This window comes from Salmo salar, chromosome ssa03, assembly GCF_905237065.1.
Source record: "Salmo salar chromosome ssa03, Ssal_v3.1, whole genome shotgun sequence".
In the NCBI taxonomy this organism is placed as follows: Eukaryota; Metazoa; Chordata; class Actinopteri; order Salmoniformes; family Salmonidae; genus Salmo; species Salmo salar.
In genome coordinates this window covers 29,342,711-29,358,570 of record NC_059444.1, presented here as the reverse complement: position 1 = coordinate 29,358,570, position 15,860 = coordinate 29,342,711, and the positions used below count along the sequence as shown (strand labels likewise).

Here is a 15,860-nt window from a genome sequence, read left to right as displayed (position 1 = left end):
AGATGGAGCAGGCGAGAGCATGGCACCACCTTGGGCGATATTTACTGCAATGTCTTCACCCTTTATGTTGTGGATGGATATGAATGAATTTGAGTTCGAAATAACCGAGAGCCCTCCAGTGTAGCATGGAAAGAGCTATAGCGTCAGACAAATTCCGCCTACCTCTCGTAAAACGTCTCACTGTCTCTCGCTCCCCTTTACTCTGCTTCTCTCGATGTCTCTTTCTCTCTCTCCATCTCTGTCTCTCCATCTCTGTCTCTCCATCTCTGTCTCTCCATCTCTGTCGCTTTCTTGCTCTCTCTCTCTCTCTCTCTCTCTCTCTCTCTCTCTCAACCCCCATCTCTTCCTTCATTTCTCTCTTTACCTCTCCCTCCCTCCCTCCCTCCTCTCCTTCCCCTCTCCCCATTGCCAGTACGGCCCCACCTGTCTCTCTAAGTGCTCAGTAGGGGGGACGTGGGGGGCCCGGCTCTGCTGGAGCCCTGCTGGTTCCCTGGTTTGGGTGAAGGGAGCAGAAAGGAGAACATCAATTAAAACATTATAAATATTTAGGAGCAGAGATATTCAATAATATGAAGGTGTGTGGTTTGGGGGGCTGCGACCCACAAGATATAAGTTGTGGAATATTAAGTGTACTTCAATAGATAGCCGAGAGGGAGAGGGATGAAGAATGGACCCCAGGAAGGCATTTCTGGGCAACTCAAAATGGCGTCAATCGCTGTCCCGAATTTCACATTTTGATTTATTAATCATCTATGAGCTTTTAGCTCCAAATCATATCCTCTGTAGCGTTTGAAAATGTATAGACAATGCATGCAGTTTATTATGTAGATGGATTTTGTGGTCTTATTTAACAAATATCCAGATATCCGACCTGACCTCAACATATGGATTTTGTGTATTAAATACAGATTAACGCCTTTTTTCCCCCATCGCTCATGAATTCTGATGACCTTATACTGCTGTGAGCAATGAGCAACCATTAAAACTCAGAACTAACCTCAAAATACAAAAACCTCCACACCAATGGAAGCCAAAAATGGCCACTGCAGCACAAGTCAAAGCAGAAAATCTGAAAAATCTTCATATTGCACAAATCTATGCTATCTCCTGTGTGTGATTGTCAGCCCCTCCAAGCAGCAGTAGATGTATTGATATTCTGTCCAGCCTGTAGAGACCTGGTATAAGAGGATGTCATGATCTGATGGATTACTGTAGGAGACTCCGAGAGACTCCGAGAGGCTCAGAGAGGCCCAGGATCCTCGGTATTGATCTGGTGATGTGGTAGGCTTCTAATCCCTGGTCCTGGGATGGCCGTGACCTTGTAATGTCACTGTCAAGCCCCCCAATGTTCAGCACTTTACCCAGACAACAACAGATCATGGGGGCGACTATGGGGTCCGTCTGCTGTACAGAGAGCCATGACCCCGGATTAGATCCACGTTAGTGGTGTCAAATCTTATGTTTTCATCGGATAATTTAAGGTTGTATTTTTAGCCTTTTGCTGTGCATTCCTAAATGAGTAACCCAAAGCATAATCTGACTTCATTTACGGAATGGCCCACTATAACCATTCAATAGACAAAAAAATGTCATGAGAGGCTTCCATTAATTGAGTCTTTAACAAAAAGCTATGTCATTTCACTAGACCTTTCGGTGCCTGTGAAAAGTTTCTCAGCCACGGTGTTTTTCCTGGCACAATTGGAGCTGTGCTCTGCTCTGCTGCTGAGCCTGTTAGTGTGGATGAATCATTAGTGTATATTGTGTGGCGTTTGGCCTCAGTCAAAAGCAGTATTCCCATCAGAGAGCTCGGCGAGGCCTGCATCTGCGAGGATTGGGATTTTAATTTTCTTGAAACACCTTCTGTTCTCTGGTCCCAGTGGGAACCACAGCACTGATATTTTTAGAGGGCATGTTCCGAGAGCCTCCGTCGTCAAGAGGGAAGGACAATGGTGGGTGTGATGTTACATCAATACTTGGCTGCAAGTGGAGAGGAATGGAGTGAAGAGGAGAGGAGTATAGGGGTGGGGGGGAGGAAAAATCCTGGGTGGCCTTGAGTTCTGGAACGTCTCTCCTCTGAGGAATATCTTAAGAGCACCCCACTGACCGACCAGTACTTTAAAATGGCTGGCCAACATGTAACCCGCATATGTACGACCTGGAATCATGCCAACACACTGCCACAGACACGTTAGTGCACTACTTCCTGCCCAGCCCAGGTCCTTAAGCGTTCTTAACTGTGTGCTAGGCAGAAAGACTGAAAGGAGGCCTGCTCCTAATGTTCCCTCCAGAGTTTTCAGACGATGTGCGAAGAGAACTGGCAAGGGGCTCAAAATGGCTGCCAGTCAGGGTAGAGAGGGCTCCTTCTACTCCCCAGAAAGCTTTGGGAGTTAGACCTGTGCGGGCCATGATTGTTTAATTGTGAGTATGTCTTTGTAATCAGCCTTATTGTATTGAAGTGGGAGAGACACAACAGGGGGAGAGAGAGAAAGGACTGCAGGCCATGCTGCCTGCTGAATCTGAAAGATGCTGCCTGCTGAATCTGAAAGATGCTGCTGATATTGTCCCTCCAGTTTACCATATGTGTTTTGTTTTTTACTGTTCTCGAAATGGAGATGTTTAAAATAAATTAGCGAGCGATGCAGAGTTTGTTGTGTTGTAGTAGTGTTGTAGTATCACCTGGTTATTGGTGCTGTCTGTCTGTCTCCCTGAGTGTTTATAGTTTCCTGGTTCATAGAATGGTAGTCCTGGTTCACGGTCGTCAGCCCACCACTGGCACTGCTACAGGACAAAGCCAACAGGTGCCAAAAGTGCAGATGGATTGAAGAATATATTGATGAGTGCGACACGAGGCTGCCTGCGAGCAGAGTTGAATAATTCAGAGAAGTGTGTCGTGACGACGGGGTAACACACACCAATCTCAGCCCTGCGTATTGCTCTCTCCCTCAACCACTCACGTACTCTTCCTCTCTCTCTCCCTCTCTCTCACTCAACCACTCACGTACTCTTCCTCTCTCTCTCCATCTCTCTCTCTCTCTCTCTCTCACTCACATACTCTTCCTCTCTCTCTCTCACTCACCCACTCACATACTCTTCCTCTCTCTCTCCATCTCTCTCTCTCTCTCACTCAACCACTCACCTACTCTTCCTCTCTCTCTCTCTCTCTCTCTCACTCAGCCACTCACGTACTCTTCCTCTCTCTCTCCATCTCTCTCTCTCACTCACCCACGCACATCCTCTTCCTCTGTCTCTCTTTATTCGCCTGTAGTTCCAGGTTGGATGTCTAGATTATATGTCTAGTTTCCAGTCTCCTTTGACACAGCCAGAGTGATGCAATTCAGCATTCTCATGTGGAAGTCTCATATTTTGAAGAACAGGCAAGACCTACAATCCTGAATTTATTAACAACAGATATTCCCTCAGTCTAGTTTCATGGTTGAAGCAGGGCAAACAAATCTTAATACAATTTTTAATAACATAGGAATGTGTTTGTGTGTGCATTTTGCGTGTGTGTGTGTGTGCGCGTGGTGGGTACTGTGTGTGTGTGTGTGTGTGTCCGTTTCAGTGTGTCCTCACTCAATGTTACAACGTGATTGCTTGAGTTACAGTAGTCCAAATGTAACCTGTATTTTTATTACACATTTTATTATTGTTTTATTAAAACAATATTTTTGTCACCCAGAGGTCGCCTCTTCACTCATTTCCTCTTCACTTCGGGTCACTCACCTAACTGTGTTGTGTCGTGTCATTTCCTGTGACTCCAACAGATCCAGAGTGTTCTCTCGAGAGGGAATTGGAGGATGGTGAGGCTGAGGCCGGGTCTAGGCGTTTGAGGAAGAGGCTTCTCTCTCCAGAGGAAGGCAAGGAGGGGGAGGAGGACGACGAGGAGGCCGCGCTGCACAGCTGCGACAGCTGCCGGCAGGTGTTCGAGTCGCTGAGCGATCTCACCGAACACAAGATTAATCAATGCCAGCTGACAGGTAAACAACGCTCAGCCCACCGAGCCCTCCTCCATTTCCACTACTCTTCAGCTCTACCTCTCCCATTCCAGTCTCCCCACTGGAGAATATCAGCATACACAGTGTGCTGGGTGCAACACACACCACACATAAGGGACTTCAGTACTAGTCTACCTTCGATGAATAGTGCATGCCATGAAATTGGTGGATGTCCAATACGACACACTATACAAATGGAGAGGGGACAACAACCCATATCTTTATTCATCACCACCATAATTACCAATCACACACACACAGAAAATCCCCCTTATTTTTGCAATAATCGGAGTATTTAGGCACCACACTACACTCCACCAATCCACAGCAGTCAGATTCTCCAGTAGTCAAAGCCAATGTCATTGAGTCCTCACAAGTAACCAGATCTCCTCTGTAAGTGGATCCCTACTGTAGTGAGATCCCTCCTGTTACTGTGGAGGAATCCTCCATGTCTACTGGGACCCTGAGAGGGAGAAGAGAGAAGGAAGGGTGCCATTGGCAGACTGTCATTGAACATGTGATGGATGAAAAGAGCACTGCTATAAATACTCTGACAAGGTGGCTCAGAGAACTAATGATGTGAGCTGCTGAAGGTTTCCTCCATGTGATTCTCATGGAGTTGGTGTCCTCCTTTATCCCTGTCCCGTCCTGTCCCGTCCTGTCCCATGTTGAGAAGAACAGTCTGCCACACATTTATTCTCGTACTTTTGGGGAGAAGTTTGTTTTCTCTTAATAAGACAGGCTATAAAATAAACAATATGCAGATTAGTTCATGTGAAGATTTAGACTTCCTTTATTTTAGGAGTATTAAATGTAATTGGGAGAGGGGGGGATACATTAAGTATTGCCCAATCAGACAGCAGTACAGACTCTCCTCTGTTTATACTCAGACATAGTTTCATTTCATATTTTGCAACCCGCAACCAGCCGACCACAAATTATAGGGTAGGACTGCTTCAGAGTGGTCTCAGATTTCCAAACAACCAGAAAGATATCCCACATCAGTGTTACAAAGTTTTTCTATTGACTGGAAGCCTGTCTCACTGAATGGAGTTGTTTTTGTCTGTGTCTCTGCATGCTCCTTCACCCGCTCACACCTGTGTGGGTGCATATATGTACATATATGTACAGTACCACTCAAAAGTTTGGACACACCTACTCATTCAAGGGTTTTTCTTTATTTTTACTATTTTCTACATTGTAGAATAGTAGTGAAGACATCAAACTATGAAATAACACATATGGAATCATGTAGCACCCAAAAACGTGTTAAACAAATCCAAATATATTTTAATTTTAGATTCTTTAAAGTAGCCTTGATGCAACCAGCTTCACCTGGAATGCTTTTCAAACAGTCTTGAAGGAGTTCCCACATATGCTGAGCAATTGTTGGATGCTTTTCCTCCACTCTGCGGTCCAACTCATCCTAAACCATCTCAATTGGTTTGAGGTCGGGGGATTGTCATCTGATGCACCACTCCATCACTCTACTTCTTGGTAAAATAGCCCTTACACAGCCTGGAGGTGTGTTGGGTCATTGTCCTGTTGAAAAACAAATGATAGTCCCACAAAGCGCAAACCAGATGGGATGACGTATCGCTGCAGAATGTTGTGGTAGCCATGCTGGTTAAGTGTGCCTTGAATTCGAAATAAATCACAGACAGTGTCATCAGCAAAGCACCCCACACCATCACACCTCTTCCTCCATGCTTCACCATGGGAACCACACATGCGGAGATCATCCATTCACCTACTCCGCATCTCACAAAGACACCGCAGATGGAAACACAAATCTAGAAATTTGGACTCATCAGACCAAAAGGCAGATTTCCATCAGTCTAGTGTCCATCGCTCAAGTTTCTTGTCCCAAGCAAGTCTTATCTTATTATTGGTGTCCTTTAGTAGTGGTTTCAAATCAAATCAAATTTTATTGGTCACATACACATGGTTAGCAGATGTTAATGCGAGTGTAGCGAAATGCTGGTGCTTCCAATTCTGACTATGCAGTAATATCTTACAAGTAATCTAACAAATTCACAACAACTACCTTATACACACAGATACACACAAATGTAGAGGGATGAATAAGTATATGTACATATAAATATATGGATGAGCGATGGCGTGCGGCATTGGCAAGATGCAGTAGATGGTATAGAATACAGTATATATATATATATATATATATATATATGAGAGATGAGTAATGTAGGATATGTAAACATTATTAAAGTGGCGTTATTTAAAGTGACTAGTGATACCTTTATTAAGTCCATTTATTTAAGTGGCCAGAGATTTGAGTCTGTATGTTGGCAGAAGCCTCTCTATGTTAGTGATGGCTGTTTAACAGTCTGATGGCCTTGAGATAAAGCTGTTTTTCAGTCTCTCGGTCCCAGCTTTGATGCACCTGTACTGACCTCGCCTTCTGGATGGTAGCGGGGTGAACAGGCAGTGGCTCGGGTGGTTGTTGTCCTTGATGGTCTTATTGGCCTTCCTGTGACATCGGGTGCTTTAGGTGTCCTGGAGAGCAGGTAGTTTTCCCCCGGTGATGCGTTGTGCAGACTGCACCACCCTCTGGAGAGCCTTGAGGGCGGTGCAACTGCCGTACCACGCGGTGATACAGCCCGACAGGATGCTCTCGATTGTGCATCTGTAAAAGTTTGTGAGTGTTTTAAATGACAAGCCACATTTCTTCAGCCTCCTGAGGGTGAAGAGGTGCTCTTGCGCCTTCTTCACCACACTGTCTGTGTGGGTGGACCATTTCAGTTTGTCCGTGATGTGTACGCCCGAGGAACTTAAAACTTTCCACCTTCTCCACTACTGTCTCGTCGATGTGGATGGGGGGGTGCTCCCTCTGCTGTTTCCTGAAGTTCCTGAATCTACTTTGTTTTGTTGACGTTGAGTGTGAGGCTATTTTCCTGACACCACACTCCGAGGACCCTCACCTCCTCCCTGTAGGCCGTCTCGTCATTATTGGTAATCAGGCCTACCACTGTAATGTTGTCTGCAAACTTGATGATTGAGTTGCAAGCGTGCAAGGCCACGCAGTCATGGGTGAACAGGGAGTACAGGAGAGGGCTGAGACCGCACCTTTGTGGGGCCCCAGTGTTGAGGATCTTCAGTACATACACTTAGGTTGGAGTCATTATAACTTGTTTTTAAGCCACTCAACAAATTTCATGTAAACAAACTATAGTTTTGACAAGTCGGTTAGGACATCTACTTTGTGCATAACACAAGTCATTTTTCCAACAATTGTTTACAGACAGATTATTTCACTTATAATTCACTGTATCACAATTCCAGTGGGTCAGAAGTTTACATACACTAAGTTGACTGTGCCTTTAAACAGCTTGGAAAATTCCAGAAAATGATGTCATGGCTTTAGAAACTTCTGATAGGCTAATTGACATCATTTTATTCAATTGGAGGTGTACCTGTGGATGTATTTCAAAGCCTACCTTCACACTCAGTGCCTCTTTGCTTGACATCATGGGAAAATCAAAAGAAATCAGCCAAGACCACAGAAAATAGTTGAAGACCTCCTCAAGTCTGGTTCATCCTTGGTAGCAATTACCAAGCGCTGAAGGTACCACGTTCATCTGTACAAACAATAGTACACTGGTATAAACACCATGGGACCATGCAGCCGTCATACCGCTCAGGAAACAGATGTGTTCTGTCTCCTAGAAAAGAACGTACTTTGGTGTAAAAAGTGCAAATCAATCCCAGAACAACAGCAAAGGACCTTGTAGAAGATGCTGGAGGAAACAGGTACAAAAGTATCTATATCCACAGTAAAACGAGTCCTATATCGACATAACCTGAAAGGCTGCTCAGCAAGGAAGAAGCCACAGCTCCAAAACCGCCATAAGAAATCCAGACTACGGTTTGCAACTGCACATGGGGACAAAGATCATACTTTTTGGAGAAATGTCCTCTGGTCTGATGAAACAAAAATAGAACTGTTTGGCCATAATGACCATCGTTATGTTTGGAGGAAAAAGGGGGAGGCTTGCAAGCCGAAGAACACCATCCCAACCGTGAAGCACGAGGGTGGCAGCATCATGTTGTGGTTGTGCTTTGCTGCAGGAGGGACTGGTGCACCTCACAAAATAGATAGCATCATGAGGCGTGAAAATTACGTGGATATATTGAAACAACATCTCAAGACATCAGTCAGGAAGTTAAAGCTTCCAAATGGACAATGACCCAAGCATACTTCCAAAGTTGTGGCAAAATGGCTTAAGGACAACAAAGTCAAGGTATTTGAGTGGCCATCACAAGCCCTGACCTCAATCCCATAGAAAATGTGCAGAACTGAAAAGGCATGTGCGATCAAGGAGGCCTTCAATCCTGACTCAGTTACACCCGCTCTCTCAAGAGGAATGGGCCAAAATTCACCCAAGTTATTGTGTGAAGCTTGTCGAAGGCTACCCGAAACATTTGACCCAAGTTAAACAATTTAAAGGCAATGCTACCAAATACTAATTGAGTGTATGTAAACTTCTGACCCACTGGGAATGTGATGAAAGAAATAAAAGCTAAAATAAGTCATTCTCTCTACTATTATTCTGACATTTCACATTCTTAAAATAAAGTGGTGATCCTAACTGACCTAAGACAGGGAATTTTTACTAGGATTAAATTTCAGGAATTGTGAAAAATGTTGTTTAAATGTATTTGGCTGAGGTGTATGTAAACTTCCGACTTCAACTGTGTGTGTGTGTGTGTGTGTGTGTGTGTGTGTGTATTTATTTATTTATTTATTTATATATACATACATACATACATACATATACATATACATACATTCCCACAAAATTTGTGAACTAAGCCTTTATTACCCGAAAAATACTCCCCCCCCTCAAAAGTAAACTCATCAGCCCCCCTAATCCATCAAACCAATATTGATTCCAGCACATTCTTTTGGCATACACATGAAATCATTGCGCTATGGTCATTTTAGTACTAGTCGAGAAGGAAAGAAGCTTATGCTGTACCATTGACTTTGAACTTTATTGCCAATTATAGTAGCTTTTTGATTTGTTTGATTGCTCACCTTTTTCCTATTATGTTCTGATTGGCAACACCGGGAGGTATATTTCTATTGGCACCATTAAAGGACTGAAAGGTTTTTTAGAGAGTTTTTTTATTTTTTTGTGGAGCATTTCGAGCAAAACAATAGCCAAACATGTTCTCACTCATTAGACAGGGTCATCCATTATCTTGACAGGGTCACAATGAACAACTCGGGCATATTATTTCTCCGATAATTAAGTAAAGGCCTTTATTAATGTCAATCTCACAGACAAATAAGTCTTAATTGCTGAATGCTGGAGTTTGGCTCAGAGCCCCTGTGGAAGCCAAACAAAAGGAATGTAATTGGCATTAGGGTATTGTGATTGTGCACAACCACTCTATTACTATTCAAACAGAGAGAGAGAGAGAGAGAGAAGAAACTTACAGGATACTGTGTGTGTGTGTGTGTGTGTGTGTGTGTGTGCGGTGCCTGTGTATGTGTGCGCGTTCGTGTTTTTTTTCGGTCTGGAATCTTCTCAGAGATTTCCTATGTGGCATTATGTAGACATCCATGACCAATTAATCTGCTTTACATCGACTTTCAGCTCACAGATGGATCCTTTATTAAAACCACTTTCTAATCAACAACCAGCACCTGCTGAATCCTCCACTTCCACAATCACTTTTTCATGTTTTATTTTTAGGAAACACATTAACTGGAACCAACCCTGATATTGAGAATTAGTAGGATTTTGTGGAAAGTTTAGAAAGGGTTGTTCTTATTTACTTAGTCTAGTATTTCAGAATGCACGCACAGGGATGTGTACACCCATGCAAGCACATACGCATTACAAACCCACAGTCCCAAACCTACACTCCCACTATCCCTTGGTAACTAAACCTTCCAACACTATCCACAGTTGAAAGAACAAACAATCTCCAAAAACCCTGCTGCTGTAGCATACAGTATCTACTAGACCACGCCCGACAGACAAGAGAGAGAGATGTAACATGTCACCCCGATCAATGGCTGCCATTGTCTCCCCACTGTCTGGCCGAGGTATAACACCTCTCTATGCACTTAAGCCGTGACCACTGCAGTGCGCTAAGGGAGCACGGGGGTATGGATTGCCTCGTGCCCCCCCGATGCGATCGGTGCTATCGATCGTGCTAATGCTGGACTGCGGAGGAAGGCGAGAGAGAGCCTGGGAGAGGGAGACGGGAGAGGAGGGAGAGTGCTGCAGGAATGTGTCCCCAGAGACAGTGTCTTGGGCTTGGGCAGGGCTGCAAGAATGCTCCCCCGGAGGGAGACTTCCAGTGTTAAAAGTACAGGCTGGGGTGGAAGGCAAGGCAGGGCTGGAATAATGCTTCTCCGGAGACACAAGAGTGGAGAGTATTGGAGAGGCTGGGCTGGAGGAATGCTCCCCCAAAGCATCCCTCTAACTCTGGGGTAGGACTGGAGGGGCTCCGGGGGGCTGGGTGTGGGGGTAGATGGGGGGGGTCTCCCTCCAGGCTCCAGGATGGCTGCGGATCAGGTTTCTGTGTTGGGATCAGCATCCTGCCGTCAGGGCTTTAAGCTTCCCAGGGGAGGAGGAAGGAGAGAGAGGAGGCAGCCTTTTATTCCGTAGGCCTCTCTCTCTCTCTCTCTCTCAATTCACTTTGTCATTCATTCAAGGGCTTTATTGGCATGGGAAACATATGTTAACATTGCCAAAGCAAGTGAAGTAGATAATAAACAAAAGTTAAATAAACACTAAAAATGAGCAGTAAACATTAAACTCACAGAAGTTCCAAAAGAATAAAGACATTACAAATGTCATATTATGTATATATACAGTGTTATAACGATGTGCAAATGGTTAAAGTACAAAGGGGAAAGTAAATAAACATAAATATGGATTGTATTTACGATAGGGTTTGTTCTTCTCTGGTTGCCCTTTTCTTGTGGCAACAGGTCACACATATTGCTGCTGTGATGGCACACTGTGGTATTTCACCCAGTAGATATGGGAGTTGATCAAAATTGGGTTTGTTTTCAAATTATTTGTGGATCTGTGTAATCTGAGGGAAATATGTTTCTCAAATATGGTCATACATTTGGCAGGAGGTTAGGAAGTGCAGCTCAGTTTCCACCTAATTTTGTGCACATAGCCTGTCTTCTCTTGAGAGCCATGTCTGCCTACGGCGGCCTATCAAGGCTATGCTCACGGAGTCTGCACATACTCAAAGCTTTCCTTAAGTTTGGGTCATTCACAGTGGTAGGGTATTCTGCCACTGTGTACTCTTTGTTTAGGGCCAAATAGCATTCTAGTTTGATCTGTTTTTTGGTTAATTCTTTCCAATAATTCTTTGTCAAGTAATTATCTTTTTGTTTTCTCAGGATTTGGTTGGGTCTAATTGTGTTGTTGTACTGGGGCTCTGTGGGGTCTGTTTGTGTTTGTGAACAGAGCCCCAGGACCAGCTTGCTTAGGGGACTCATCTCCAGGTTCATCTCTCTATAGGTGATGGCTTTGTTATGGAAGGTTTGGGAATCGCTTCCTTTTAGGTGGTTATAGAATTTAACGGCTCGTCTGGATTTTGATAATTAGCGGGTATCGGCCTAATTCTGCTCTGCATGCATTATTTGGAGTCTCAATTTGGTGTTTGTCCCATTTTGTGAATTCTTGGTTAGTGAGCAGACCCCAGACTTCACAACCATAAGGGCAATGGGTTCTATAACTGATTCAAGTATTTTTAGCCAGATCCTAATTGGTATGTCCAATTTTATGTTATTTTTGATGGCATAGAAGGCCCTTCTTGCCTTGTCTCTCAGCTCTTTCACAGATTTGTGGAAGTTAGGGAAAGGGAATGTGAAAGGGGGATACCTAGTCAGTTGTACAACTGAATGCATTCGACTGAAATGTGTCTTCTGCCTTTAACCCAACCCCTCTGAATCAGAGTTACCTGTGATGCTGATGTTTAGGCTGAGGTATGTATAGTCTTTTGTGTGCTCTAGGGCAATGGTGTCTATATGGAATTTGTATTTGTGGTCCTGGCGACTGGACCTTTTTTTGAACACCATTATTTTTGTCTTACTGAGATTTACTGTCAGGGTCTAGGTCTGGGAGAATATGTGCAGAAGCTCTGGGTGCTGCTGTAGGCCCTCCTTGATTGGTGACAAAAGCACCAGATCATCAGCAAACAGCAGACATTTGACTTCAGATTCTAGTAGGGTGAGGCCGGGTGCTGCAGACTGTTCTAGTGCCCTCGCCAATTTGTTGCTATATATATATATATGTTGAAGAGGGTGGGGCTTAAGCTGCATCCCTGTCTCATCCCACGGCCCTGTGGAAAGAAATGTGTGTGTTTTTAGCCAATTTTAACCGCAGACTCTCTCCCTCGCTCTCGCTCTCACACTTTGTCTCTCCACAATCTCAGTCTCTTGCATTGTCTGCTCTGGCTCGCATTGTTAGCGATTCCGTCGCCGGAAAGAGAAAGTTACGGTTGACACGTATACATTATTTATAGTTGAGATATATAACAGTGTAATGGCATATACACTCAGGACTTATTGTCTTTACGTAAATAAAGACAATGGCATCAGCACTGATTTTAATTCAAAAGATAGCCAGTTTCAAAGTGGCTTGCCTTGCACTGTAAAATGTATTATCCTACAGAACACTGCTGCTGGAGACATTTGAATATCACAGTGCTGTCATCATAGTGGCCATTCTTTCATTACTGGCCTGCTCCCTAGTGCAACACCTTTTCTTGTGTCCTTCACTAGAGAAAAGGGCACGGCTCGACCCTCAGGAGAGATCTGTGGTCTGCTATTTTAACCCTCTTTGAGATGACCTTTTTAATAAGTGTCTCTCTCTGTTTTCCTGCCAGCCACTGTGAAAGCAAAAAGAGCATGTCTTCTGCTTCCCTCAGATAAAGAAATCAATCATAAAAAGAGAACTGGGCCTTACATGGATTTATATTATGTCGATTCTTTACTTTTTCTGCTCTTGCTTGTGGAGATTTAGCGATGCAGTCAACATCCGATAAAATAAATGTTTGATTTATGAGGAAAGTATACTAATGTACTTTGAGAAAATGAGATGCAGTATTTCCTACCAGACAATTCAGGCAATACTGCAGTTATTTGATGGGAATTGGTAGGAACATACGTAGGAGTAGGAGGGCTGTTTCTGTTCTCTCAGTTGAGAATTAAGCGTAGTTTATTTTTAAGCATTTAAGATACAGAATTAAATGACAGGAAGTCACACTGAATATGTTCGCCTTGTCTGACTTTGTACACTAACATGTTGGTTTGAAGTACATAAAAGTTATTTAACATCAAGCCTTTCGGTCAGCGGCATGGAAATGTCCTGTAATAACCACAAATATGATGAACTAGTCGCTGGCAGACCGTGTTTTGTAATAACTGTTTGGCTGAACTTGGGGGTTTTTTTCCACTAAGAAAAAAGGCATGTATTGATCCAACAGCTGCTCTGCGGCTGCCAAGAAGAATGTGCCAATGAACTGCAAATACTTTATTTTCTTCAAAAGCCTTTTGAGACACTGAGAAAGAGAGAGAGGTGACATGAGCAGCCCTGATTAGCCCAACTCTGAGCTTTTTGCCGTTCATCAGAAATTCCGGCGCGTTTTTGCCTGGGCGTCTTGTGACTTGCCAGTACAAAGGGTGGCACAGTGATTACAAGGCTTTGAAAGGGGGAGAGGCGGTCAGGGGAGAATAGCAGAGACTTCTGGCACAACACAGCCACTGAAAAGAGACCTCATGGTAGAGTGAGCTCTCAGAATTAGGCTGGAGTCTTTCCCTTGTGTGTTTGTGTGTGTGCGCGTGTGTGTGTGCGCGTGTGTTTGTGTGTGTGTGTGCGTGTGTGTAAAGTAGTTGATCTGACTCCTCAGTGTAGCGGCCCCTTGTGTTTCCTCTCTGTGCGACTGAGCCGGTAACATTAACAGGAGTGTCATTAGGAATTCAAAGCATATGCCCTCTTGAGGACGCCCTCTTCCTCTCTCCCCTGTGCTTCACACCGCACAAATTATGCACCATATAAAGTATTCATTGGTCTTTGTCAGCCGCGATCTGCAGTTTCTGCAGAAACACAATCAAAATAATAATGGATGAGTCTGTTTGTTTGTGCCTGTATAGGAGACATAATTATCTGATGGCCAACTTGGACCAGCTCAGCAGCTCGGCTTCTCTCTGCCCTTTTTCGGTACCTCCTTCACTTGAATAATCATGTCTCTATCTATTGCTATCTATATCTATTGCCATCTCTCCCTCCATCCCCTCGCCCCTCTGGCTCTCTCCCTCTCACTCACTCACACACATACCTACAATCATAGTAAACACACACGTACACACACCTGCATGCTTGGACTTTCCACCGGAGACTAAACATTATTTTTAGCTCTAGGGGTTCTGTGTCTTTAACATTCATCCACATGACCTCCTTTGAGATCAGATGGCGATAGAGGAGCAGGGTTGATAGGCTAATGTAATGGGAAGGATGCAGATAATATCATGTAAGTAGACATATAATATCAGGTATATTCTGTGAAATGACGTATTTGCAACACTGTTGTGGTTTGCCCTGTTTTTGTCTATGGTCTGTTTGTCATTATCAGACACGTCACTAGGAGGACGTTTGACTGAGGCCCGGTCTCTCTCTCTCTCTCTCTCTCTCTCTCTCTCTCTCTCTCTCTCTCTCTCTCTCTCTCTCTCTCTCTCTCTCTCTCTCTCTCTCTCTCTCTCTCTCTCTCTCTCTCTCTCTCTCTCTCTCTCTCTCTCTCTCTCTCTCTCTCTGCTCTTTGTTCACTCTCCTACTCAGCCTCTGAGTCAGGCAGAAGAATGGCACATTAAATCTTAATAGGACTGCGTCTGGCCATGTTGAATTGCAGAGCGTGTTAAGCCGGCGCTTTCCTCCCTCTTGGCACGCGCTCGTGGAAGTGGAAAACAATTGAATAAAAGAAAACGCTCCCTCGCTTTGTAACACCGAGTGACTCTGGCTGCTAGGCTGAAGCCATGAGATGACCGACTCCTTCTCCCCGACGGAGAGAGAGAGTGTTACACGCAAATGACTTAAGCCCCTGGTAAAGACACCCTAACACAAATGACTTTATCCCTCACAACATATACAGTATGAGCCAGGTAGGTACAGGATTTACCCTGCCACCTACATTGAAGCCAGAACACCGAGTTCCCTGCCTCGAGACTGTACCAAGAATGACATCAGACCTCACATAAACACTATTGCAAAACATGAACCTCCATGTTGGGGTGATGCTGCCATGAAACGACTAGACGCTAGAGAGAAAGGGAGCAGCAGACAGGCAGTATTTTCAGCAGGGCAATGTATGATAGGATAGAGGGACAGACAGTACTGGTAGGCAGCATGGTGTATGCAGGCAGGGCATCTTTGTTGAAACGTCAGAGGTGGTAATTACCGGGTGATGAGTTGACTGGTTGTGTGTCCAGCGCACGGTGCTGCTGGGTGGGGCTGCAGGAGGCAGATAAGACCCCCACGCTGGAGCTTATCTCTGAGAACCAAGAAGCACCATGCCCTGCCAGGCAAATCCAGAGCATGACCCACCGTCTGCATCTAGCCCCTGATTTATTAACGACATCATTAATGCCAGACAGGTTACGTGCGCCGACTCTCCGACGAGAGAAACACAAATCAAGTCTAAATTCCTGGATGCTCAAGACAGTCGACTGCCCCAGTGCCTAAAGAGCCTAGGTAACGGTTGGTTGACGTGTTTTGAAAGTGAGGAGGTTGTGTGGCGTTGTGATGTTTACCAGGTAGTGTTGCAGCCTACAGAAGGGCAAGAAGAGCTAGCTCAGATCTTACCTCT

General features: G+C 44.5%; 1 protein-coding gene across 7 annotated transcripts in view; it reads left to right on the top strand.

Annotated features, from left to right (window-relative positions):
* LOC106599680 (zinc finger protein 521) overlaps positions 1-15,860 on the top strand; it is a 146,197-nt gene that overhangs the window by 22,663 nt on the left and 107,674 nt on the right. For all 7 annotated transcript variants that reach the window (XM_014190971.2, XM_014190973.2, XM_014190967.2 and 4 more), the window contains one exon: positions 3,765-3,977. Coding sequence is in view for 5 of the 7 variants with exons in the window: in XM_014190967.2 (XP_014046442.1) it covers positions 3,765-3,977 (213 nt within the window). In the remaining 2 variants the exon portion in view is untranslated. The remainder of the gene's footprint in view (positions 1-3,764; positions 3,978-15,860) is intronic.